The sequence below is a fragment of the Lycorma delicatula genome, chromosome 1 (genome assembly GCF_047948215.1).
Source record: "Lycorma delicatula isolate Av1 chromosome 1, ASM4794821v1, whole genome shotgun sequence".
In the NCBI taxonomy this organism is placed as follows: domain Eukaryota; kingdom Metazoa; phylum Arthropoda; class Insecta; order Hemiptera; family Fulgoridae; genus Lycorma; species Lycorma delicatula.
The window spans coordinates 247852549-247880191 of NC_134455.1; the positions used below are offsets into that span (position 1 = coordinate 247852549).

At 34.8% G+C, this 27643-nt stretch overlaps 1 protein-coding gene across 1 annotated transcript in view; it reads right to left on the minus strand.

Annotated features, from left to right (window-relative positions):
• Positions 1-27643, minus strand: part of Sema2a (Semaphorin 2a) — a 567293-nt gene that overhangs the window by 225371 nt on the left and 314279 nt on the right. Inside the window, exon 2 of the mRNA XM_075354839.1 lies at positions 25860-25947. Within this exon, the coding sequence (XP_075210954.1) occupies positions 25860-25947 (88 nt within the window). The remainder of the gene's footprint in view (positions 1-25859; positions 25948-27643) is intronic.

Here is a 27643-nt window from a genome sequence, read left to right on the forward strand (position 1 = left end):
GGAACAGTTTGCCGAACTGGTCAGGGAATTTCTAATCCAAGTTCGACAGACCACGCCAGGCAACAAAATTCTAGGCGAATAAAATTCTGTCGACGTTTGCAAAACACAGTTCGCCGCTTTCTTACTGAGAATCGGTATTTTTAATCGACTATCAATCATCAAATGGTTGCTATGTAGTGCAATCTATATGCATCATTTAAAACAAAATTACTTTTGTAGAATCTTTTTATTGAAATCGCAACGTAATCGATCGCATCGTAACGAAAAAATGATTTGTAAGTTGTTTAAATTTTTTTAAACAGTTCTATTCCAAAAGAAACCTACAGTAGAATTTCGAAACCTTAACTGAAATCATATGTAGTTATAACGTAAAAAATGTATACCTTAACTACGTCAATTTTACTACACAAATCCAGAGACTTTTTCACATCTATAAAAAGTTGAAAAAACTCACATCTATAAAAAGGATAAAAAGTTATCCCTGTAGTGGGATCCTAAGCATTAAGTTAAAATCCAATATTCTAGTTTTAAAAGCTGGGGGATTATTATTGCACTGTTCAAGAAAATATAAATCATTTAATGTTTGTTATAACTTTACATTATATGTTATTTTACGTACTGAGTTAAATGTAATCGTGATCTACCGTTTGAAATTCCTAATAGGGACATTAATTTTAATTAAAAACAAAACATTTGATTTAAGTAAAAATATATATTTAAAATTCATAAGAAACCCTGTATTACTTTAATACTAAATAAGAAACGTATAATAATATCTCAAATCTTTTGGATACTGCATGTATCTGGTGTTGAATGCAATGCTTACCGTCTGATGTTCAGACTTTATTGCATTTACACTGCCGTAATGCTTCGTAAAAGTAAAACTGACACTGTCTTTCTTGAATATATCATTTTTACTTACTTACGCTGTCCGTATTTTAGGAATAATTGTATTCCATGTATTATCACCAACTAACTTGCGTAGCATTTCTTTCATTTTCTGTTTAGCCTCCGGAACCACCGTAAGGTATTACCTTCAGAAGATGAATGAGAATGATGTATGAATGTACGTAAATGAAGTGCAGTCTTGTACAGCCCCAGATCGACCATTCCTGCGATGTGAGGTTAACTGAAACCCAACCACCAAAGAACACTGGTATCCACGGTCTAGTATTCAAATGCGTATAAAGGTCTTTACTAGGATTTGAACATGGGTAACCTGAAGAACTATATTTTGACAACTAACAACACACGGACAGGACAATCTAGTTACTTCGTAATTCGATCATAAATCTTAATAATACGAGTTATCGTTAATAGGTAATACTCATTACCCATAAAGGACCTCTTTAATTACCAACCAATAAACTCTTATTCCATTTTTACTTTAACTCTGCCTCCAGCGGAGTTTAGCGGTACCGGTAAAATCGGAAAACATTAACTTATTCAAGTCATAAATAACCTATAATTGGCAATATTAACTGTACATAATTTTTCAATCGCCAATTTTTCAAAGATATCTTTTAAACAACATAATCTTTGTATAATTGTAACAACGTAACGGTACAACAAATTTGCTATAATTTTTTTTCAACATATTACAACGGAACATTGAAGTCCTTTAAAAAAGTTTCAGATCATTACTCTAACATTAAATGGTTTTATTATTGTAATAACAGTAAATGGTATTTACAAATGCACAATTAACTTATTATTGAAAACTATAATACAATACCGATGATATTGTATTGCACAAAAGGTGCATTCACGCTTTGTACACGTAAAATTTCTAACAAATATAATTACCAGTTCAGTGAATGTGCTTCGATTTATCTATTATTTCAAAAAAAAAGAAAATTTAAGAAAGATTTATTGCAGAAAGGCTTTAAAAATATTTTTTGGAAATTAACTTAACTTTTATATGCCTGATTAATTTCGTAATTTTTATAAATTAATTTTTAAAAAATAAGTTATCCTACCTCTTAGTGACGCGTCGCATTTCCATAAAAAACAATGCAATATGAAAGGCGAGTTTTTCTCACAATGTTATACCTTTTAAAACCGTTTTTTTTTTAATCTTTCGATAGGCTGAAAATTGGGCTCAAAATCCACATCATAGCGATTATTTGTAGTAATACAGAGCGCGATTAATAAGACTGCAACAATTTTAACAGTAAAATTAAATTAATTAATTTAATTTTTACTGTTTGTTTTTTGTACATAAGTTATATCTAATTGTTTTTTTGTTTTAGATTTGAATTTTTAAAATCTTATACATTCAATTTTAGTTTTATTCATAGTAGTCGCGTTACACCTTCGTCAAAAATATGGTATATTAATAATCTATTTCACAATAACGATATATTTCACAGAGACGTCGAGGGTGGTGTTGTTTTATTCCTTTACCATATATCTTTTATTTGATGCATTTTCGATAAAAAAGGGAGATGTTATTTGAAATTTTAAAAAGGTAAAGGAAGAGTAAAAAAAATTCTGTTCTTAGACTAACTAAATCGAATTTACACCCATACTTAACGCGCAAACCCCTTCTTGAGCATTCTTACTTAAATACATTACAAGTCTTTTCATACTGCGATAGTGCAATTTAGACGATTCTGCACCAACGGTTTTCCTAGCAACTGCAGTAAAATTTAGTTAGAAATTGTTATTGTTAGTATTTACAGAAAACTAATTTGTCTTCATGAGCAAAATAAGAAAATTGCAACGTTTTTACGTGTAAGTTGTTTAAAATTACGCAAAACAAGCGTATATATGTAACAGAAATTATACTGTAAACATTAATGTATATTGAATGATTATTTATGTTTGAATCTGTTCTTCAATAAATAACGAGTATTTTGTAATGAGTCTGATAATTTAAACTGAAGGTAGAAAATGAACGATTTACGTTATTCTACCGACCACACTTATCTATTATCCTACGCAATTCAATTCATTACAAAAAGTTTAATATCTACAAGTTTTAAAAAAATAACAAACATTTTTTCTTCAGTTTCAATCAAATTTTATCCACACCTATAGACAAAAAATCTCACATAAAATTGATTTTTGGTTTAAGATTGTAGATGAAAGGTCAAGATGCTAGATATTCATACCTAACAAAATCTACCAATATTTTAGAAAAAAAATCTGAAGTGGACACCACATGACTTCCTTCTACGCCAATTAAATTAGATATACGCATTTTCTTACAATGAACAGTACATAAAACTTTATTTCATTAATAACTTCTGATATTTTTTCACATTTTTTTGTTATTTTTTATTGTTGTTATTGAATTATTATTTATCATAATTATTTTTTTTTTACAATCAGAGGTTAACAATTATTAATAAATCAATATATTTATTAAAAAATTAAAAAAGAGTTAAAAAAAGGAAATGAGGTGTGATTCGAACCGATGTGCCTTCCCCTTAAGATCCAAATATTTCATTAAAGTTTTATTTGCCGATAACTCTGGAACGAAAATAAGTACCACTTATGATATATAATTGAAACGCTCTCAATAAGAGTAGTGCAGTTAAGAAAAAGTCCAAAATCCCAAAAATTGGATTTTGGGTTTCTTAAGACATTTTTAGTCCAGTCGATTGCAATCAAAAGGGGAGGTGCACAACTAATTGTTACAACAGTCCTAAATCCAAAACTTCAACACTCTATAGCTGATCGTTTCTGATTTATGCGAGATACATACGCACATACGTACGTAAAAACGTCACGCCAAAACTAATCAAAATGGATTCAAAATGGATATTTCCGTTGAAATCTGATAACCGAAATGTTTCGCGATCACAATATTTTCCTTTACTTCGTACAAGGAAGTAAAAATTATAATCCTGATTATATTAATACAGTTTTGTTTCATTTTCATTTATAAAGTTTTCATCATCGTAAGAAAATACTATTTTAGTCCACCATTATCGGTATATTTATAAATAATTAACTGTGTTGCAATAGATCATACATAATTGTATATGAAAAAAGCAAACCGTCGCATATAGCCTAAAACTCACCATACAAAATTTGACCATTATATTGTAAGTTCGTAAATTAAATCAAATTTTTGTAAGTTCTTTTGTCCAGCTTCCACCGTTTATCTTGCTAACATAGTTGTCTTAAAGCTCTTTCTAAAATATTTTTTTAGCAAATTCTATAAGCTGAGGGATTTCAGATTCTTAATATTAATAAATTATTAATAATAATTTATTAATAATATTAATAAATTATTATCTCCAATAATTTAATAAATTATTGGAGATAATAAGGTCTAGTCCTTTTCTCAAATGAAACTTCGCGGTAGTATTAAAAAATTTTTACTCAAGGAGAAACTAAATTTTAATTCTACTGGCAATAAAGTTACTTTTAGGACGGAAACTTTTTCCTTACAGGGAATCCAGAAAACCAGATTTTAGTTCATATTTACAATATCCTAACAGAAAGTGATCTTCTTTGGAAAAGTAATTAGGATTCCATCAGCCTATCATTAACAGACTGTGCAATCAAGTTTTTGCATTAAGTGTATTTTTATTTTATTTTATTTCAAGTGTGGTTCCTATAGATTGCTTCGCATCCTGCACCTCGATCACCATACCTTTCCGTCCATTTAGTCTCCCTCCACGTTGCCCTCGGCGCCCCTTCTTTACACGTTTTTCTAGGTCCACCTCTCTTCCTTCTTGAGACAGAATGAGAGATTTAATAAACGTGCAAAGATTTCCGGGCATTAATATTATATTAATTTGAGAGAAGAAAAAATGGCATGTAATAGAAATTAAATCAAAACTATTAACCGAATGAATCCATGCAACAATGCATACATGATACTTAAATGATACCTGCATGTGTTTTCATAATACACTGAAAACTAGTTGTTTGTTTAGTTTAACATTTGTTGGTAGTTTTTAAACGTTTTTTTAAGCACTATATTAGAAAAGTTTTCTTTTTTTCTGAGTAAATCCGAAATATACCAGGCTTTCCAAACTCAAATTCCGAATAAGACATTTTGGCTGATTACAATCCGCAAATACAACCAGTAAGAGGTGTAACACATTCTTTACGAAATCAAAACTAAATAAAATAAATAAACACGTGAAATTATGATGAACAAATTTACTATCAATATTTACTATTTATTATCTCTCAATATAAGCGTAAAACTAGTACATTTCTACAATCTATTTTGCTGAAATTCGCTCGAATTTTCATAGCCTAAATTAGAAATAAGATATTCTAAGTAATAAACTAAGCAACACTTATTAACACCTCAATTCTGTGATTTGTATATTACTGTAATTTGTAATTACAGTAATTTTCGGCAATTTGTGATTACTGTATATTTATAAACACCTCAAATAAGAAATTTTTGTTTTAATTGAATTACAAATTACGTTTTAAAACTTCGAAAAAAATACCTATACGATAAACGCTTTCAGAATACTTCCACCCTTATAAGTCTCGTTTCGGGGAAAAAATACTAAAAAGAAGAGTTTCCAAACTTGAAGCAGAAAAAATGTTAAAAATTTACAATCACTATTCTTAATTATAAAAGTTTATTACCCTAATCCCAACGGAAATTGTTTTCATCCTGATAACGCCTCATTTGAAGGAAAATAAAAAAAATGGAATATCGAGAAGCCGTAACGGTGAAAGAAATTACCATTTCTTTTCTGAAGAAAAACAGCACCCTTATCGCATTCCCGTCAACATTTAACCGATCTGTCCATTTGTTCCTCATTCTCGCTGTTCCCGTCTTTAAAATTAGATCACCCGATTTACTTTGTTCTTGAGATTGTTTTAGTTACTTAAAAATAAATAAAATAAAAATTAATAAATATCTTTTAATTAAAAAAATTAATTAAAATAAGTTCGTTCATTCATATTCTCTTTTCTTAGCAATACGGAACAATATAATATAATAGAGGATCAAAAATGACCTGATAATACCAACTGGCACTTTGCACCAAAATAGGTAGTTTCCGAAATAATCGACGGGGTAACAGAATAGAATGGCGATTTCATTTCAGACTTTTACCGACGTCAAGTCACCGACAATAAATTTGTGCACAATAAAATAAATTAGCTTCAATCATTATTAATCCTATTATTTATTTAATTCAATCAGAATATTATAGATACTATAAAAATTGACGTGTATATTCTAAGTAGCCGAAGAATGCTAAATCTAAATGTATAATATAGAATGCTAAATCTAAATAATAAAACAGTAAAACGTAAAAAAATTAATAGTTTAATCACCTGAAAAAATTGAAGTTAAAATCCACTACAATAAACAAAATTTTTTCAATAAAGTTATTAAAAAGGTTTCTTTCGGCAGTGAAAAATTTTCTTTGTTGGACAAATCATGTTCTGTCAACAAAAAAACCACCAACCTCTAAGAAGTAACAATCTACAATCATTGAAATGAAATAATTAGATCTAGATAAAAAACGTAAATATTGGGACATTAAAAAAGTAACCTTATTAGCAAATTATCCACTCGAATAAACACCAAAAGAGAAAAACTGCACGTACAGAAAATTTTTCTAAAAGAATAATAATATAAAATTCTGTCTCTATTACTGTATAAAATTCATCTCGCGCTAACTGATACCCGATTACTTGATGAACAATTTCATAGTCACGTTACGGACACTGAAAACACTTTAAAACAAAAATGTATGGTTAGCGAAAACAGTAATGCACCTGTACTCACAACTACAAATAAAATATACCTAAGACAAACTTATCAGTGTCCGGCGAAGCAGAACAGTGCAAACTCAAGTGGAAAAATGGTCGAACTAAAGGAGGAAGAGAAAAACATAAAAGCCTCTCTTCACATAAGTAGAAGTCTCACCAGGTACATGTATTAATAAAACACTGCTGGAATACATTCATCATTTAGTTCACAGTAGCTTAATATAAATAATAAGTAGCTTATTGTGCACAAATCGTACGGAATCCCCATAAAATATAAACATCTTATCGCCTGTGCAATAATAGGACAAAGAGACCGGTCAGCGGGAGTGTTTAGTGCGTAAGTTCGCGCGTGCGTATTTCGAGTGCGCAACAGAGACAGAAGGGTGAGAGATGAGTACGATACAGAATAGCCGGGTCATTTCATCCCCCTTAATGAGAGGTATAATATTCAACCCTTTGTAATCACTGTTCGATGAATTATTGCGACCGGAGGTGTGCTAGTCGACCGAGCAGTGTTCAGCAAGAGAACAGCATAGCTTAGTTCCCTCGACCAAACCACGACACACTACTACATAAACTTAAGCCTCTTATAAAGCAGTATCGCTAAAGGAATAAGATAGAAGCAAGGGTGAACCGAAAAGGGAATTGCCACGCAGTTAAAATGAAATGACCTCTGTAAGAGTAACCAGTAAGTATCCTTCCTGAACTTCAACAGAATCTATTAATTTAACGAATACAGAGACAACAGAACTACATAAGGTTTTAATTAAGTCTTTTTTCTAACCGTAACAGTCAAAACCTTGAATAACTGAATTTACAATAACAAATGAAAAGAAATCCATGGATTGCAGCTCAGTAACAATAATAAACATGTATTTTTTTTAAATTCTACGACCAAATAATTAAAAAGCGCAACAAAGAGTAACAAGCAACCAGAAAGAGGATTCTCTCTACATATATTCTATAATATAGGATATTTAAGAAAATACGAAAAAGAAGATAAAGTGTTCATAAAAATATCTGACGGACTGAAGTTTTGTTAGAAATCCAATCGTTTGTTTAATGAGAACGGCTACATTATTACTTCCTCACCGGACTTGACAGACGAAACCGACCGGAATCAAGATTGCGACAGTTGCCGATAGCTAAACTTCTGAGTCGGTTACCTCACACTCCCACACGGTTTCGGTAACACTGGCTACAGCAGTTTTGGGGTTCTCGCTTCCTTGGTTGTAGTTGTGCAGTTTGTTGAAAAATATTTTTGTTATGAAATAAGTTTTTATACTGCGTACTGTACAGATGCATGTATCAATTAAATGTAAGAAGGAAAATAAACCCGTGCTATAAAATTCAGAGGATAAAATGTACAAAAAAAACCCAAGAGTTGAAATCTCCACGTTTTTATTTTTCCTTTACATATGGCCTTGTCCATTCTTTTTTTTCGTTTTTTTTTATCACTGCAATAGTTTGCACCAAAAACTCAACTTCAGAATTTGAAAATTCTGAGTACAGATTAAAGAAGCTATCAACTAAGACATATTTCATTTGCAAGTTTTAAACTAACTAAACTCGCGACTGTTCTAGATGATATATGACACGGCCATTCAAAAGCGGTAACCTCAATTCGATGTTGAAACTATACCTTGCAAATGGTAGTTACCATTAGTTGCGCCATCGATAACTTTACTGAACACGGAGCGATTTAATTATCTCGAAAGATATTTTTGGAAGAAAACTTTTAACGCATTTTAAAAGTGAAAAGTTTATAATTTTTAATTATCTTAATTTATCAGTAAACGGGGTAGACTAAACAATATATTTTTAAACACGCAACAAAAACATAATACAATATAAATAATAAAAAGCCACACAAAATGTACATGGGAATTAACACAATTCTTGTGTACAGAATATTTTACATAGAAAGACAGTAAAGCACGTGCAATACACTATACGCCAGCTATTTTATCAGAAAACATTAATAACGTTAAAGAAATAAAACCAGCACGGTTTCGAACAAAATAGTACTGTACAAGGCAATTTTTCTAATTACATTTAATAGACTTGTCTGAAAGCTTTGACTTTAACAACAATTTATTAAATATTGTGATTTTCTTGCTACAAAATAATGTGTTTATGTTGTGGCCGATCAACATACTCGTAGAAGGAACATCAGTTTTAGATTACTAGTTGTTAAAGGAATTCCATCTCTTTTTTTTAGAACTATTGCGTCGTCTCAAGACTTTTTCTTTTTTTCACTACTAGTCACGCAAACAGTAAATATAAATTAAAAATATTAATAATTATAACGATTCCTTCTCGTTAACATGATCTTTTAAATGTACATACTCCAAAGTACACAAACAATACCTAATATCTACTTGGAGAGTCGAGTGTGGATAATCAGCCTTAGTGGACGTGTATTTATAGCTCTGCGTTTTATGCGTTTTCGGTTTGCATTATTTTTTGCGGCTTTTTTATAGGACAAGTAGTGAATCATTTCGAATTAAAGATAACGTACAATTGTGTTAAATTTTGTGAATTTTGGTGACCGGACTGTGCTGTAATTACGTTTTTTTCTATTGTAACTTTTTCTCCATAAGAGCCAATGTTAAATTGGCCGTTGAGGGTAGTGAAAATAAATTAAGTCAATAGATAAGTAACCACAAGTTTGTGACGTCACCGCTGTTGTAGTAAAGAACAACTTAGAATAATTATCGACAAAATAAGTTATACTAGTCGAAGTTTTGAGAAGTGTTTGAGGCTCTTATAAAGGGGATTTTACTTTCCTAATAACTCCTTCCCTGACCAATATTTCCCAAAATCCTCTCGGATCTACCCGATCCAAGACCAATACCTTCCATAAACCCCCCATCGCACCAATTTTTTTAGGGAGCACTTTTGGTCGGATACATATTCGACCCCCACCCCCACCCCGGGCCACCCGAATTTTTCTGACGACAAATTCGGGATCTGTCGTCAGAAAGTCGTTCCAAAGTCACCTGTCTGTCGTCCCAAAGTCACCCAAGAAGAGGCAGGCGAGGTCCTTTCCCTACCCAAGGCCGAAATGAAGAATCAGAGGTGAGGATAAAAGAGGCGCAGAAGGCAGGAGAACTCACCACTCTTCTGAGATATCGGGAAGCAGAACTTCAGGTGGACCTACGTTCTAGGGGTGACAGAAGGACTGTGGTCCTTTTTGATAAATTAAGGACCTCGACGTAAACACAACCGAAAAGGAGGTGAGAGAAGCGGTCTCCAGAGTTGTCGGCGCGGGGGAGACGTTCCAGGTCATCTCTCTCAGGAAAGCATACGGTGACACTAAAAACGCCACCGTCATCACGACACATAGAGGCGCCACAAAGCTGGTGGCATCAAGACTATGAGTTGGCTGGGTCCATTGTAGGACCTAGTTCCAGGGGCTCTCGAATATCGTCCTATAAGTCTCATTAATAATATGGGAAAAGTCGTGGAGAAGCTCATCGCTAATAGACTAATTGAGGAGCTAGAAAACAACATCTTCCTCCATGAGAATCAGTTTGGCTTTAGGCGTGGTGGGAGGGGTCAACTATTAACGCCATCAAAAAAGTCGTTTCATGGGCTGCTGCGCTGAGGGCTAGGACTTGCAGAATCAGACGTATCCCACTAATGATACTCCTGGATATAAGAAACGCTTTCGGTTCGGTATCTTGGCCAGCTATATTGAGGGCACTTCAAAGAATGAATATAAGCAAGTATATAGTGGTGACGCAAGTAGCCAGTTATCTATCCGAGAGACGGACTGAAATTAATAAGGCGGATGGTGTGGTAAGTCATCAGATCTTCGGTGAAGTCCCACAGGGGTCTGTACTCGGACCCCTACTTTGGAACATCTTCTACGATGAAATTTTCGGACTTTAATTCCCGCCGGGGGTGAATGTCGAGGATACGCGAACGACATCTTGCTGCTAGTGGAGGCCAGTATCTTAGATGAAGTGGGGGACAAGGGGAATATCACTTTAGAATTAATGAATGAATGGCTCGTCAACAACAATTTGGAAGTCTCTCCTTCCAAACGCAAGAATATCCTCTTCACTGGTAGGAGGATACTCAGAAGATGCGCCTGAGAGGAGAGGCAATTGTCGAGGTGGAAAGTGCTAAATATTTAGGGGGATGTTACTGAATAAACCCCTCAAATACTCCAGTCATGTGGCCATGATCTGCGACAGAGTGGAAATAACAATCCGTGCTTTGCGAGGTCTCTTTGCGGGACAAGGAATTCCACGCGCCTCGAAAAGGCGAATTCTTATCACCTCGGTGATAACGTCGTCTCTGTTGTACGCCGCCCCGGTATGGGCCGATGCGGTTAATGTCAAGCGCAACAGAAGAAAATTAACTAGCACTCATAGGAAGTCGCTTCTGGGCGTAGTTTCGGGGTACCGAACCTTATCGTATCATGCACTGTGCGTGCTTTCTTCGGTGCCCCCGATAGAATTACAGATTAAAGGACGAAAACTAAGGGCGTCCGGTGTAGCTAAAGATGAGGCCAAATCTATAATACGGGAACAATGGAAGTGGCATGGGCAGGTTCAGCAGTGGCAGCATGGACCAGAAGAATTATCCCGGATCTGGATGCTTGACTAGATCGCTATCATGGCGAATTAGATTACCACACAATTCAACTCATGTCGGGACATGGTGCCTTTGAACAATACCTGCATAGGCTTGGAAGGAGAGAGTCACCGTCTGCTGTTACTGTGATGAGGTTGACGATGCCCAACACACTATTTTGGTGTGCAGACGATGGAAGGAACATCGTATAAATGCAGGATTGATGCATACCCAACCGGAGCAGCTCTCGGAGTGGCTCTTGGCTATATCCGCAAAAAGGCATAATTTTGTAATATTTGCAAGAGCAGTCCTCAGAATAAAAGAAGATGATGCAAGACGACTGGGATACTAAGGGTTTTAGTTTATGGCAGGGCTGGGCGGACAGCCCCGTTCCTGAGGGCTCACATGCTCTGGTGTGAGGGTTCCCGTGACGGAGCAGTGACTCCTGGGGTCCGTTAGGTGTGAATGAATGAAAAAACCGAGACCCGGCCGGCGGTGTGGGTTCCCGGATACGCTTTGGCGGCTTCGGCTCCTGAACCGTCAGTTTGAGGCTGGCAAAAGGAAAGACCCGGTCTCCGGCGGGGGGGCTGGGAACGGCATAGCCGGGCCTGGTTTCTTCCGTTGGAGATTAGAGGCAGGCAATTAAAAGATCCGGAAAGGATACTTCCCCGAGTCGAGTATACTTAATTGGATGTCCGGCTCGGGGATGTAGGGGAAAAAACTACTTAGAACAAGCAACATTCATATTAAATCTGTTGAGTGGCTGTTACAATACAACAACTCGAATATAGCTCCTAAATGCCTTTGATAAATACGAGTAGATGTTCAATACGTAAACGAAAATGAAAATGTACAAATTCATAACGACCAAGCGTTGGTTGCTATAATCATTTGTAGGTTTTTCATGATCTTTAGTTACTTCAAAATTTCTCCAGTAATCAAATTTTACTATTAAAATAATTTAACCTGATATTAAGTAACTTTTATAAATAACTGTTAATCAACAACAAAGATAATTAATTTAAAGATTAATATAAAAGGACTAAGTATAAAGAGATTATTAAATAATAAGATTTTTAAGCGTTAACATTAAACGTTAATCATAAACAAAAATAATAATTATATTATAATATCAATTTTATTTGAACGGTTTATTCTTTTTTTATAATCGCTAATATACAATGAAAATCAAACAGTTAAGGATAAGATAATGATCGATATAGTCTTAATAAAAGTAATTATTCCTTCTTTTTTTAGCTTCCGGAACCGCCGTTAGTTACTGCTTCAGAGGATGAGATGAAATGGTAATTTTGTAGTACGCGATAATGCCATGCCTAACCGGGATTCAAATACGGGACCTCCGGATAGAAGGCCGAGACCCTACTACTCGCGTCACGGAGGCCGGAAACATTTATTAGTAAGTTATGTACAGGGAAGAAATATGAAATTTAAAAAAAAATTTATGTTACATATTTATTTTTAAATGTCTGGTGTACTTTATTACTGTAAATTATTAAATTTGGAGAGTCAAAACATCTGGTAAAATAACCGACTTAACGACACGGCTGTAAAGACTTTTATATGAATTTTGTTATACCACAGAAATACGTAAAATACGTAACATATAAAATTTACTTACTGAAACTGATTGGATAATTTAAATGTGCAAAATAACTTGGTTACAATAAACTATCATCACCGTTATCTCGTTTTTAATAATACGGATAAGGCTAGAAGATTAGGTTAGTTTATTTAAAGTATCGAAAAAATGAGAATCCTGTACGGTGGAGTGGTGTAACATTCCGCTCCCAAAACAAGTTTATTGATGAGATAAAACACCGCTCAATGATAATACTGTAGATACAGCCAACATTCGTCATAAAAGATATAAATGATCGAAACTCAATTTTATATTTCACAAATATTTTTTCGACAGTAATATGAAAATACCAAAATTTCATCTTGACAAAGTATAAAAGGCATTTAAATCTTAGAGAACTTTTGAATAATTTCAACAGCACATCGTGATGTGGTCTTAGAAACAAACTTTACTTTTATAGAACATTGCATTCCTACATTTTTATACGAATAATCCTTATACGTATAAAAAAAAAAAATATTATTATTAGAATAGATTCCGGTAGAGTTTGTAAAATAACTTACCTGAGATTTACATGTTATCGTGACGAAATAGAAATTCATAAAAACTTCTGTATACAATAGAATTGTGTAGAGGGTCATACTTTTTTATTAATCCATAGTTATTTCACCGTAAAACACAGCTCGAAGCAAATACTTTCTATACAAGTATATAAAATTAAATTTTTTTTAAAACCACGACGAAATAAACGCTAAGCAAAAAAGTATTAATTATAAAGTCTTAGAAACATTCAAAAGCAGTTTTGAAAATACAGATCTACTGCAGCGCGCACTGGCGGCTTATAACCATAAAACTAATCTATGAACCTGTTCTGAGTTGTTGATACCTATGTAATGCAATGAGGTAATACCTATGAAATGCAAAACACCGCATCAATATTGTCCCAACTATTTTAGAGAAACAAATCTACTATAGCAAGTTAGTACGTTAGTTTATACGTACATCCTCAAATATATATATTATTTAAATTATATGCCTAGACTTTTTTTTGTGCTATAAATCCATTAATTATTAATTTTGTACTTAAACCGATCTCAGTATAACAAAATATTTAATGAAAATAAGTCTGAAAGAGTTTCAACTATAGAATGATTATTTTTGTGGTTAAAAAGAACATAAGAGTTCCCTTTACTGAATTTCTACTAATATGAAAAAATTAGGTAAACAGAAAATTAAGCCGCTGTTTAATTAAATTGCATTCAAGGAAAAAACAGTTTCGGATCGCCAAATTCGTAAGTGAAAATCGTGCTATGATTAATAATTAAAATAATATACAGAATTTATATTATTCAATATTATATCACACGAAAAGAAATTAAAAAGCTCTTAATCACTCTGATACAATTTACTGAACAAAACATACGTAAAGTATGATGTATTCTGCAAAGACGATGTTGGAATAAAAATCAGGTTGTACAAATTTAACCCAATAAACAAACAGAGAAGGAAAAGGTAAAGAAAACGAGCGAGAAGGGCTGCTTCTAGTTAATCCTAATCAGAAAAGCAGTGATATAATACGACGCCGTTTGACAATCAAATTACTGACGTCGACGTCAAATTACTAACGACTTAATTACCTGAATCGTCACAAGACACTAAAGCAGCAAAAATAACAGTACAACGCCTTCGATAACTTGTGTTAAGAACGAATAGATGGAAGCTGCTAGGTTAGCGATGTGAAAGACGGTTAATGAGTCGAAAGAAAGAGTTTTTTTAATTCAATGAAATGTGTTAGTTACGCACGTTTGGCTTAAATCTTAAAAATTAAATCAGGAGAGCATCTGCACTTTAGCCGCACAGCATTACATTTGTAACATTCGATACTATCTCTATCTTAAAAAAAAATTTGAAAATGTTATCATTCAGTATTTGGGAAAGTACAAAGTATTAATTTTAATTCTTAACTTATAAAATATTTTGAAAATAATATTAAAAAAACGTTAGATCTCATAATTTAAGAAGATATTAATTATAATCAAGACAGAAATTACATCAATGAAATCACGACTTACATATTGAAATTACATGCCGAATGGGAGACTTAATTTTCTGGAAGAAAAGCAATAAATCTTCAAGGATATATTTAAACTAATAACAAAGACATTGTTTAATAACCTACTCCCATTGCGGTTGGGATTTTGGTTTGCTTGGAATTTTTCCCGCCACCACCCCATTCGGTCGCCATAAGGCATAAGACTGAATGTCTGTGCCACAAACGGCTACTTAGCCTCGAAACAGTTTAGCGACCAGTGTCCTAATAGCTCTCAGAGCTTTCCTAACAGCATGAGCTGACTAAGCGTGGCGCCATACACCACCGGCTTACGTGTCCCTACCGCTCACTTGTCATATATAACTAACATGGGTAGGCGCACCCCATCAACTACTAAAAATATATGTGACTTCAATAAATATATTTATATCGTCAAGACAGCAATTCGCTGCTACGCCTAGGTCGATGAATGCCAGAAAGTACCTCTCCACTATTTTAAAGCGCTTGGAGCTTTAGTTGGCTGGTGGCCTGACGTAATTCTCGGGTAGTTTTCTAGAGCAGCGAGTTAGCAGTTTTTCTCTTAGATAAACTAATGTGATGCCGGCTGAACAAAGCAACGGCATCAAGGAACGCCCACACCGTCTGACAATGCGGCTCTCGCCACACTGACTCTCCGCTTGTGAGTGGCCAATTTTCCCACTGACCTCCAAGTTCCAGGATGGCCTGAGCTCTAGCCCCCCCCCCCCCCAAAGAGCTGGGCAGTCAAACATCACACCTTCGTTCGACTAAACCTCACCACTGACGCACAGCTCATCAGCTGCCAGGCGGAACGGTAACAAATATTGATTTAAATTCACGTGGTTGGAGAGCACTTCGGCTTCCGTTGCCCTAAAAACGAACTAGAGGCGTACTATCCCCCCCCCCCCCAGGACCTGTATAAAGGGGTTGGGGTCTGGTTAACTGGCATTTCACCCGCCACCACCCCATTCGGTCGCCCTAGAGCATAGACCAAATGTCCGTGCCAAGAAATGGCTACTGTACCTCTAAAACGGTTTTGCGACCTCGTTTCCTATATGCTCCTAGTGAGCTACCTATCAGCGTGAGCGGATTAATCAGGGTGCTATACACCACCCGCTTATGTGTCCCAATCGCTTGTCAGAATTAAAACTAAATCGGGGAGGCGAACCCCTTGTTACAATTAAAACTATCGAACTTAATTAATAAATAAAAGACAGCAATTTAAGCTGTCACACCTCGGTCGCTGTATGCCAGCTAGTACCTGTCCACCAATTACAACGCTTGGAGCTTATCTGGCTGGCGGCCAGTCATTATCTCAAGAAATGCATCCCACTGCAGCACCATAGGAATCCGTATTACATTATAATAACCCTTAAAACTAACGATGACGGTTGAACATCGCAACCTCATCGAGGAACTCCCACACGGTCCGACAATGCGGCTCTCGCCACACTGACTCGGCGTTTGTGAGCGGCCAAGTTTCCCCCTGACCTCTAAGTTCCAGGGTGGCTCGATCTCTGCCCCTCCCCGCCCAAAGAGCAGAGTAGTCGAACATCATATGGACGTTCGACTGGACCTCCCCGCAGACACACAACTCATCAGCCGCTAAGCGAAACCAAAACAGATATTGTTTTAAATTTACATGATTGGTGAGCACCTGGGCACCCTCTGCCCTTAAAAATGAATTCGAGGCATACCATCCCCCCAAATCCTGTATAAACCTATACAAGGATCTTCCCTTAGTCGTGGTGTGCCATGCCTCCATCGCGAGGCTCCATAGCCTCTTTCGGAGACGGGAGATGGGCAACTGAACGAAATTTAGTTCCGGTGCATTGTAATCACCGTTCCGCTACGGTTCTAGCCCGGCTGGAAAACGCATCCCAAATGCCTAGGCCTCCCTACCTCTTCGCAACTTCCACATGACTGCTCGAACTTTCACCACTAAATCGATTATGAAAGCTTTTCCCAATACGGTAGTAGACTCGTAGGAGGTTGTTTTAAATATACCAGTGCATACTATTATGGCTCTGCGCTGGGAACTCCTTAAATTTTGAAGCAGTGCTCTATTTCTTTCCAACCTATGCGCCCAAACTGGCGCCGCGTATGCGATGATACTCTCGAAGGCGCCTCTGTACACCAAGTACATTTGGCGGCCCGACAACCCGTAATCCTTCCAAGAGCGGTTGGGGTTACATATTCCGTGCAACTGCCAAAATTTTGGAGCACGCGGCTCGACTGCACTAACTGTTACTGACCCTTGTGCGAAAACTGATCGCAGGTTATACTAGCGTCTATTATCCCTGCCCTACTTGAAATGAGCATATCAATTCCACCCGACTGAGGATAGGTTAGCAGGACTAGTGGTGGCGCTTATAGGTTAGGACGGGAAGAAGTTGGCGATTTCCTCGCGAACTTACAACCAGCCAACCAGTTAGCAGGTTGCCTCAGTAGGTCGACTTCGGACACCGATCCGCTACGCGGCATGGGAACTAGGGTCAAGGAGGATAGCCACGCACTTGTTTCACACGGTGGAGAGGATCCACCTTTTGTAATGAATCTGATTAAAATCCAGAGATTGTAGCGTATACTGGTTGATTGAGAGTATAGGTTGATTGAAAGGCCGAGACTCTACCACTCGCGCCAGTAGCTTGGCAGCTGCTGCTTGAAGAGCAACTTTAAACTACTCTCTGGCAGAGGTGATGTCAGTACCTCCACGGGAAGGTACTGCACCTTTCCCAGTATTCGTTTGTTTTCATTATCACTGATTTCTCTTTCCCTAATTTAGGATTTTGGGTTCTGTAGATGCCGATCAGAATGACTAAATCCATGAAGCAGGAAACTGTACAACCGGTGCATCCTTAATGTGATTTTTTGAGATCATCCTTTGGTGAAACGGTGTACGGAAACTCTGTTTTCTGGCCAGTGGTTGCACACTAAGCTTACGCTTAGTGTGCAACCACTATCGATATGCCTTGAGATATCGATCGAATAAAACCAGGCCTACTTATTACTCCAGAAATACAAACAAATTCCTGAGTGAATATTAAGACTGACTGCGGCCTTTTATTTGAAGAACCTGGAATTAAAATAATACAAAGATAATCGCCGTTTTTATGTCACTTAGTGCAATATTTTGAAAATATCTAAACGAAAAAACACATGCACGAATACAATCAAATAAAACATGTGCGAAGTGTTACAGAATCCTCAACTAAAACTCTATAAATGAATTATATATTTTCGAAACGGTTGTTAAATTTTAGGGAATAAAAATTAAAAAAATTATTACAGCTAGACGGCTATTACAAATCGCCGCTTTATCAACAAAAAAATGAGAAAATCAAAAGCATTTAAAAAGATGACACAGTAATAGAAATAATGCCACGCGATATTGTGTGTTCATGCAAGAAAACTCCAACTTTCTTTCTTTCAGTATCAATATATATCTTCCATGTCCACTTTTGTTGTATCTCTGTGTTTCTAGTGTACGTTTTGCGAAGGAGTTAGCGTGTACGCGTGTCACCGGTCTAACCACTGCACTGCTGTTTTGTTGTGCACGCAATCTCCCTCATATTCTTCTACCCAAGTCTCAGAGTTCCAATTACTTTTTATTTATTATTCGATCAAAAACTTTCACGAAAATATTTACGACAAACTGTATGCCGACACATTTTACCGGACAAGTAAACAACTAAAGAAATAAATTCCTACATTAATCTTATAGCATTAAATTGCTGTTTTATTTCTTATAAAATAACTACAATTCTATCATTAAAAGAAGTTATCCCCGCATGCGACTCATTTTGGGGGAATCCACTGACCACAACACCCTTCTCCCTGATGACATCAAATAACCTTATTTCTTCATTAATATCGTTTAACTCCGAATACACGACACAATAATCTACATATCTCTCAATGATTAAGTACCACGATACACCCTTTTATCGGTGATTAATTCATAACTATTTTAATTTTGCCAAGATTTCCTTTGGAAATACTGCTTCTTGGATTCTCCAAGCGTAATAATATTCATTCTGAAAAGGCGTAGGCTGATTATCTATTAAGGTTACCAAGTATTATGTACTTGGTAACTTCATGAGTTTATGTGCTAAAAATTATTAGTAAAAATCTATCATAACCTCCAAAAACTATCTATTCGAAAAAACAACCAACTTCTAACACCAACCCTCAGTACGTGATCACTTTCAGATTTATACAGTCACAGTTTAATATACAAAATCTAATATCGACTTTCTTCCGCAAATAACCTATCATAAAAATCTAATTCAATAATTGTAAATACAAACATCAATTTAAGAAAAATACAAACATCTACCAAAGAAAAATGTACTGAGGTAAGAAGGTTTAATTTTGCGGTTTTATTAATCCACAACTTTACAATAAGTTTTATCGTAAGAATAACACGTTGGAAACAGACTGTTTTATTAACCACATAATTTGGCTTACAACCAACATAGAACATTTATGAATAAATATCTTTCTCTATTCGTCTACGTAAATGGAGATATTTGTTTCTCTTAAAATGTGACTCGCTAAAAAACGTAACATTTCGTAGTTAAAATATGCGTGCATTCACAGAAGCGTGACTCGCGTGCGCACGCGCAAATTCGCTTTCATGAATGCACGCGTATTTTAACTACGAAATGTTTTTCTAACGTTTTAAGTATAGTATTAAAATAAAAGCCGACACAAACATCGGTATTTAAAAAAAAAGTAATAAGACATAAAGTAAAAATATTTTACGTACTTGTCGTATTCACTTTTATTTAAAAATTATAGATAGTATAATTACTGTAGTATAATTTGTATGAGTAGCAGTATAATTGATGAAAAACTGATTAAAATTTATGTACACAAAAACAAATAAAAAGAAAGTATGAATTCCATGGGTCATATGCCGCCGTTACACGTTTTTGCTATTTGACGCTTCCACTACGTTCACAGAATTCATATCGCGTTGCGACTTTTTCACGTTGTTCACTATTTCTTTATCGTATTCAACCGTTTTATGAGCGTCCTTGTTTCTATTATTTGGTACCCAATCAGCAGCGTCTATTATAAACAACTTCTGACTGAAGAAGGCAACAACGATTATCTCAAAAAAAGAAGCCGGCAAAGTATTTGAATGACTTTCCCAGCTGTTGGTCTTAAAAATTAAGAGCCTGAGCCAAAATACAAAATATATATGTTTTACAGGCGGTAAAAACGTTTTCTGGAGATATTCATACGTAGGTTAAGCTTAAAAAATTTTCATAAGCAAAGTTTTGTCTAAATCTAAATCCCCTTCAGTAAAGCTAAAATAAAAAAAATATACAACATTTTCAAAAAACATTTCTCCATTTTAGGTACGAGGTTTATGAGTTTTAAAAAACTGTAGACATTTCTTGATAGCTACTGCATTAGCCGTTTTTGAAAGATCACCATACTTTTCCCTTTAATATAACTGTTCTAACTATATTCGCCGAAATAGTAAAAACATCAGAATTTGAATCTTCAATATAGCATTATAATGTTAAAAATATAAATAACACTCTCAAATTTCTCTGTATCTCTTTTTTTCATTCTTTTTTTTCAGATCAACGCAATAATATATTACTTTAATAAAAAATAACATCAGAAATGTGTAGGTACGATTCAGAAGAAAAAAAAGGAAATGCTTCCAGTAAAGCATTAAGCTGGATGAATGAAGAAAAAATTGAGAAAATCTAGATATCACATTAAAAAGTTATTCAAATATTCTGTCTAACAGGAGCTTTATTGTTTTAAAGTACACATCTGTACGCTGTTCCAACGACGCAAATTAAAATTTATTAGAAATAAAAATTAATAAAGTATCATTAAAATATATTTTATTTCAATGACATTGAATATCTCCGTTTTAAAGACTTTTTAAATGTTCATTAGTACAAGAATTGAAATATTAAGAAAATTAATATCGTTCTATTAAATTCACATAAGAAATTTCGTGATATTTTCTTTTTAAAAGAACATTTATTTAAACTACATACGATGACAACCCGATTACAGGAGCAGATTTAGTGGGCTATAAAATCCTAAAGAAGGTAAGAATAATTTTTTATGCGATTTTAATTTGAAACTTAAAAACTCCGTTTAAAATAATCATAAAAATTTGTTGGTGGTCAATTTTATTCCCCGATCGGTTTTCTGTTAAATTATGCGATTTTATTAAATTATTTAATTTGACTTCAAAACAAAGATGGAAAGCTACAGAAAAGCAGCTTTATTTAGACTAATTTTTAAAAATCATTCGACTAAAATCTTCACGAGACGAAAAAGTAATTTTAAGTATATACTCCGTCAACCGTCTGATTCCTTTACGTGTCCTCACCAAATCTGAACATTCTTGGACATCCATATTCCGCTCCTCGCCATTTTTCAGATACTTAGATACGGTCTGCTTTTACCCAGTATTAGTAGGACGCGACTACCGCAGTAAACAAAAAGTAAATTATCAAAAAAATTTATTGTATCCTTAAAGATATATAAGTAAGATTTTTAATACGGATATATTTAATGATGACTCAAGGAATGGACATCAATAAAAGTACATCAGTTAGTATACAGGTAGTAAATAAAAAATAAATTACCTACTTACAAAATTGTATACTTCGAGTTTGTCTATTCTAATATATATTAATGCATCCTCTTCACATTTACTTTTGTTACAAAATTTTGTTATAAGTCGGTTGTACGTATGACGCTAAAAACCTGTAGCTTGAGGTTTTGTACACATGCCCATCTACAGTAATCATCAACGGGATCTTATCGTACGGTTGAGAAACACGTGGAACTGATGCGTTGCTTTCACTGGCACTGATAATTTACCATGCCGTCGAGTATAAAAACACAACATATTCGCTTGGATTTATAAATCTTCCGATATAATTTCATTAGATCACGTGCAAAAACGCTCCTTGCTTTAAACGAAGACTTATGAGCTAGCAATCTATTCATTCGATCGCCAATAACTTCCACATAAAAAAAAGGGTTTTCTGAGGCTAAATAACAGATGAAAGGGTACCTAAAATATGATGATTCGTTTCCCACAACAGATGACAACAAACATAATTTCATTCTTCCCTAAATGCGTAAGTATAGGATGGTCATCTCCTATAACTCTGTCACGCTGATCTCCATCCAAAGACATTTTCTGGCATTTTTTTAATAAAATACAATGTTCATATTTAATTCTTTCGATATTAATGAAATGCCAAAAAGTAACAGAATATTTTGTACGTTACTAACAGAGTTATTATATATAAACAAGTAAGCTAAGTCGTTTAAAAAACTTTACACGTAACTATAACATCGGATACAGAAATATGTCAAGATACCTTAGGCAAAAGACATTTTCAAAATAACTAAGAATTATAAGATGTTGGTGCCAGTAAAAGCAACAAATCAGTTCCATGTGCTTATAAACCGTTCGATAAGATCATTGTGGATGACTGCGGTAGATTGGTATGTGTTGTACTGTTCTCAAATGAAATTTAAAGACAGTATATTATTCAAATAATAACGAAATAAATTACGAAATCGTTTCAAATTTCACAAAAAATAGTAATAAATATATATTACTCCATTTTAAGGCAACTGTTAACTTCTAAGAAAATCTGAATTAATTTACTCAGAAAATTCTATTGAGAAAAACAGATTTATACAAAAATAAGACAAATGAAGTGAACCGAAAAAAACTGATATCGTACTTTATTTTAAACAGTATGAGAGGAATACAAATCGGTCCAAAGATCAATTCACACAGTACATTAGTTTGCATTCTATCATCTACAAGCAACTACAATTCCTAACTCCCTCAAACTTCAATCCTTTCGATTTTGCCCCCAAACCATCGTCGTAGATCCTATCTGTTTCCTCCTCCTCCACCATTCTGTGCTATTCCTTCCCTTCTGATGTATGCAAGTGAAGGACGAGACGTGTCCGGAGCCGAGCGTGCTGCAACCCCAGCGAGCGTTAACTTAAACTCCCCTTCCGAATTTGTATTCTTAACCACGAGTCGAATCCTCGAAACAACCGGCCACACACAGCCCTTCTTTTTTTCCCTTCCATCATTCTCTTTATCCATCACTTGAGGGTAACAGTCTTTTACAAGCACTACAAGATGATTGTGTACCACGAACAACCCCCCGGGAAAAACGTAAATGGAGGAATAGAAAATAGGTAGTTGCAAGTGAACAATAAAATAGAAGCGAAGAGAAGTAAATTACAATAACCAAAAAATATCATGCGTTATTATAAGCATGTATCCCTTTGTATAATTTTATCGATTACAGTAACTACTGACCAATTAAAAAGAAAGCCATGCACAAAAAAATACTGCAGTGAAGTAGTGAATGTTTTTTCCTCTCTTTGTGTAACCTACACATTTTTCAATGTAATGCTTATATAAATATAAGTATATCATGTATAATATATCTCTTCCTTTATTCCTTCACACACTTGTACATCTTTGATTTATTTTATACGAAAGTCAATTAAATGAATTCGTGCAAAAGATATTACCACCAACGAACATAAATTAAATTTATATTAACGTGCGATAAATTTTATACTAATTGTTCTGTGTCATTGCGAATCAGTCTGAAGCTGAATAATATGCTTCCTAATAACGGTAATATTCGCGTGCGGGTGGTCTTATTTTACATTCGTATCCCAATCAGTTTTCTAACGTATAAAATTTGTCTTTTTGTATAAAGAAAATTATCCTTTATGCCTTTTTTAACATTAATGGAATTCGGAATGCATGTAAAATAAGCAAACAGAATTCCAAAAATACTCTTTCCTTGAAACAATTATTTTTTCACTTCCTCCGGACGTTTTACCGTTTTACTGACCACCGATTTTTTTCAAAAAACTCTTAATTCGTTAAATGAAATGAAATTAAACGAAATCAGACATATTTCTCCACTGGAGGCGAGGAACTGTAACCCTCCAAAAAATTTTAAGTCGGCATATTGTGTTAGTAGTAGCATTTCACAACAGCAGATTGAATGTAGTTAATCGAATTAAGGTACTGATACAGAAATTTTTACTTCCCGCAGTAGTTAACATAGCAATTATTTTGTTAGAGACTGCTTTATTCAAGTCGTAATAAGTTAATTTTCAACAACTACCTGTGCTGTTCTGTATATCAAATCTAACATATCAGTTTTTTTTAAGATCATTTCTGAGAAAAACCGTATTACTTACAAAATAGACGATAATTAACTATTATTAAAAAATTGCTGAAATTTTGGCTAAAGATTAGTTATCAGGCAGTTTATTACAGCATATTTTTTATACGGCTTTTATGCGTGCGTGGATTTAAAAATAATTGAAGAGGTTGTTTTTCTTTAGTATTTCTTCAGTTTCTCAAGACAAATTAAAACTAGTTCAAACAATCAACTACAACGTATCCAGTAAATATAACAAACTTGTCTGCATGCCAGCAGTAACTGTGTTGTTAAGCTTAATCCAGAACTAATATTTAAAATCCTATTCCGATTAGATAGTTAATCACCAATCTAATAAATTTGATAAACCTGAATTTTACGAGGATTAATATAAGCAGGATATTCTTGTATACGTACGAGGTGTGATAAAAAAATACGGTGAATGAATTTTTATAGCGGCAACTGCCGACGCTACATCCATATGCTGTAATTTGTCCAATAGCGTGAACAACTGAGATAGGCAGGGACAAGTTGTAACACATTCGAGCTTGCCAATCAGCTGCCAGAGCCGCTAGAGTGAGGTTGTGTTTATCGTGTCTGTCGCGCAACATGGATTTTGAACAACGCATTAACATTAGTTTTGTTTTAAGTTGCAAAAGAGTGCCAAAGAAGCTCACGAAATGTTAGAATCGGTGTACAGCGATAATGTGATAACTTTGAAGACTGTGTACAAGTGGTATGACCGATTTAAAAACGGAAATGAGTCTGTTGAAGACGAGCAGCGTGCGGAACGTCCAGTAACCTCAAAAACAGTTGAAAATGTGCAAAAAGTGGAAACAACGGTTCGTTCAAACAGGCGAGTGACTACTCGAGAGCTATCGGAAGACCTTAACGGATCCGTTCAAAGCATTTTAACTAATAAATTGCAAATGAGACGAGTGAGTGCTTCACTCGAGTGGTGAGTTCTTCATCACGACAACGCGCCGTGTCACACCTCGCTTCTCATTAGCGAGTTTTTGGCCGAAAAAAGTGTTCCCGTCTGTCCACATCCACCATACTCACCGGATTTAGCACCATGCGACTTTTGGCTCTTCTCAAAAATTAAGACTGTGCTTAAAGGAAAACGTTTTGACACCATTGCTGACATTGAGAGGGCCACGACCGAGCAGCTGAAAGCCCTTCCGAAAGACGCCTTCCAGAAATGTCTCCAGTCATGGAGTCAACGTTGGGATAAGTGCATTGCTAGCCAAGGACAGTACTTTGAAGAAAATTAAATCGAATTCTATGTAACCTTATTACTTTTTTTAATAAAAAATTATTCACCGTGTTTTTTGATCACACCTCGTATGTAAGAGAATTTGTTATAATTGATGCACGGGATGCAAAAAGAAATGATAAAAAATGTAATACTTTTTGCTCTTTTAACTTTTTTAAGACCAAATACAAACATAGATATGAAAACCATGAAAATCACTCTTTACAGCCAAAAATAACTAATTTATTACAAATTCATTTGTAGCAATAATATTTGTAACGTACATCTAATTCAGTGATTATTGTACGTCAAAAGCGTCGAATACGAAGGAAAATATGTGAAAACCTGGTTAAAGTAAAAAAAAGAAACCATACATTAATTAGCAAATTAAAAATATAACAAAAAATAAAATATATTACTCACATCGCTCCAACGTATAACGCATCCCGACGCTCATCTACGTATAATGTTCTGTAATATAAGCGGCCACAAGTGAAGTCCCGGACATGATCTGTAAAAGAAAAAAAAAATACTGTATATTAGAAACTTTGCGTTTACTCGCACAATTGTATAGCACACATTCAATTACGACCGTGCTTAATTTCAATCAAAACTTAAGAAATTCTACTTAAAGCAAATACATGTTATTGTGTAAATAAACTTATTTAGACTAATATAGTGTTAGAGTAACCGTAGGTTTATTTTTATGCAATTCCTGCAAGTAGGAAAACGAAGTGATTTAAAGTATGTAGTATAGTATAAAGTATATTTATTAGAAAAATTTGTAAAGGCAAATATTTTGCAAGTTTCTTTCTCATTTTGCTGTCTCTTTCTCTCGCTCTCCATCGCTCAGTCTATCTGCTACATAGAGAGAACAGTGTCTAATTATGAAGTCCTCTAAAAATTCACTACTACTTGTTTGTTGTCATTATCAGTGGTATTATTTTACTTCATAATACAAGCAGAATATCCCTGAAATAAAAATAAAATTCAGTAACTCTGATCCGATCGTATTATCGACTAGAACGCAATCAAATCTCCAGTGTGAGACTTGATCTGCTAAAGTCGTAACAATAAATAGAAGGCATAACATTAAATAATAACACTCATGTTAACATATAACAGGCAAAGTGAAGGGGAATCGGCCGGTATGTTCCTGTTTCCGCGACTTGAATACGCAAATAGCTAAATTGAAGGTGGAGGCAACGTCCTCTTCCTCACGTAAAGCTTTCCTCAGCGAGTCGGCAAGGAGGGTCTAAGGTCATTTCGGAAGCGGAATTATAGAATAACTCGGGGAAAATTACAACTTTCTCGGTCCGAATTCGAGGTACAGTCGTGTCGGAAAAGACGCTTACGTAACCGACCGATCTCTATCCCTCTCTACCGTTAACCTTTATCTCTTTTCCTTTAGAAGAGGAGCAGGTGTAGAACGATATAAGGGAAGGAGAGAATACACACCGACGGAGGTAGGAAAAGCGGAAAATCTCTGATTTTCTCGACGTATACAGAATGAGAATAATTGGATTTGACGTGAAACTTGTTACCGTTAAAATGATTAAATCTGTTTGAAATGATAATTTCACTTCCTCTAATCTCTCCCGCTCACATCCGTTCCCGATCGTATACGTATAGACCGGCGTGCACGATGCGATAGTCAAACTTTCACGTACTGTAGTATGTTAAAAACCATCGGCAGGATACTGAACCGTACGTGTGTCGATTTCTCGAATTTTCTTCTTTTTTTAACCTCCGGGACGTATTGCTTCAGAGGATGAGATGAATAATTGTAGCGTGTGAGAAAATGCCATGCCTGACCGGGATTCGAACCCGAGACCTCCGGATGAAAGGCCGCGGCGCTACCACTCGCGCCACGGAGGCCGGCACATATTACTTACAGAGACTAATAATACAATCGATAAAATTTACGACTCAAAAGATTTAATAGCTTCCAACCGACTTAATTAAACCGTGAGATAAAATTTTTAACGAGGTTACAAACTTCATTAAATGATTTATACTCCGTTTAAAAAAAATATAACTAGCGTAAACGCGTTAATAACACTAAGCGCAATGACATTTTAAACATAGCAGATAGGTATAATTAAGTCGAAGGAAGATATATGGTTTTAAACACAAATAACCACACCTCGTGAAGTAATTATTACAACAAATTGTGATATGTTTCTGAACGAGCAAAAAAATTATTA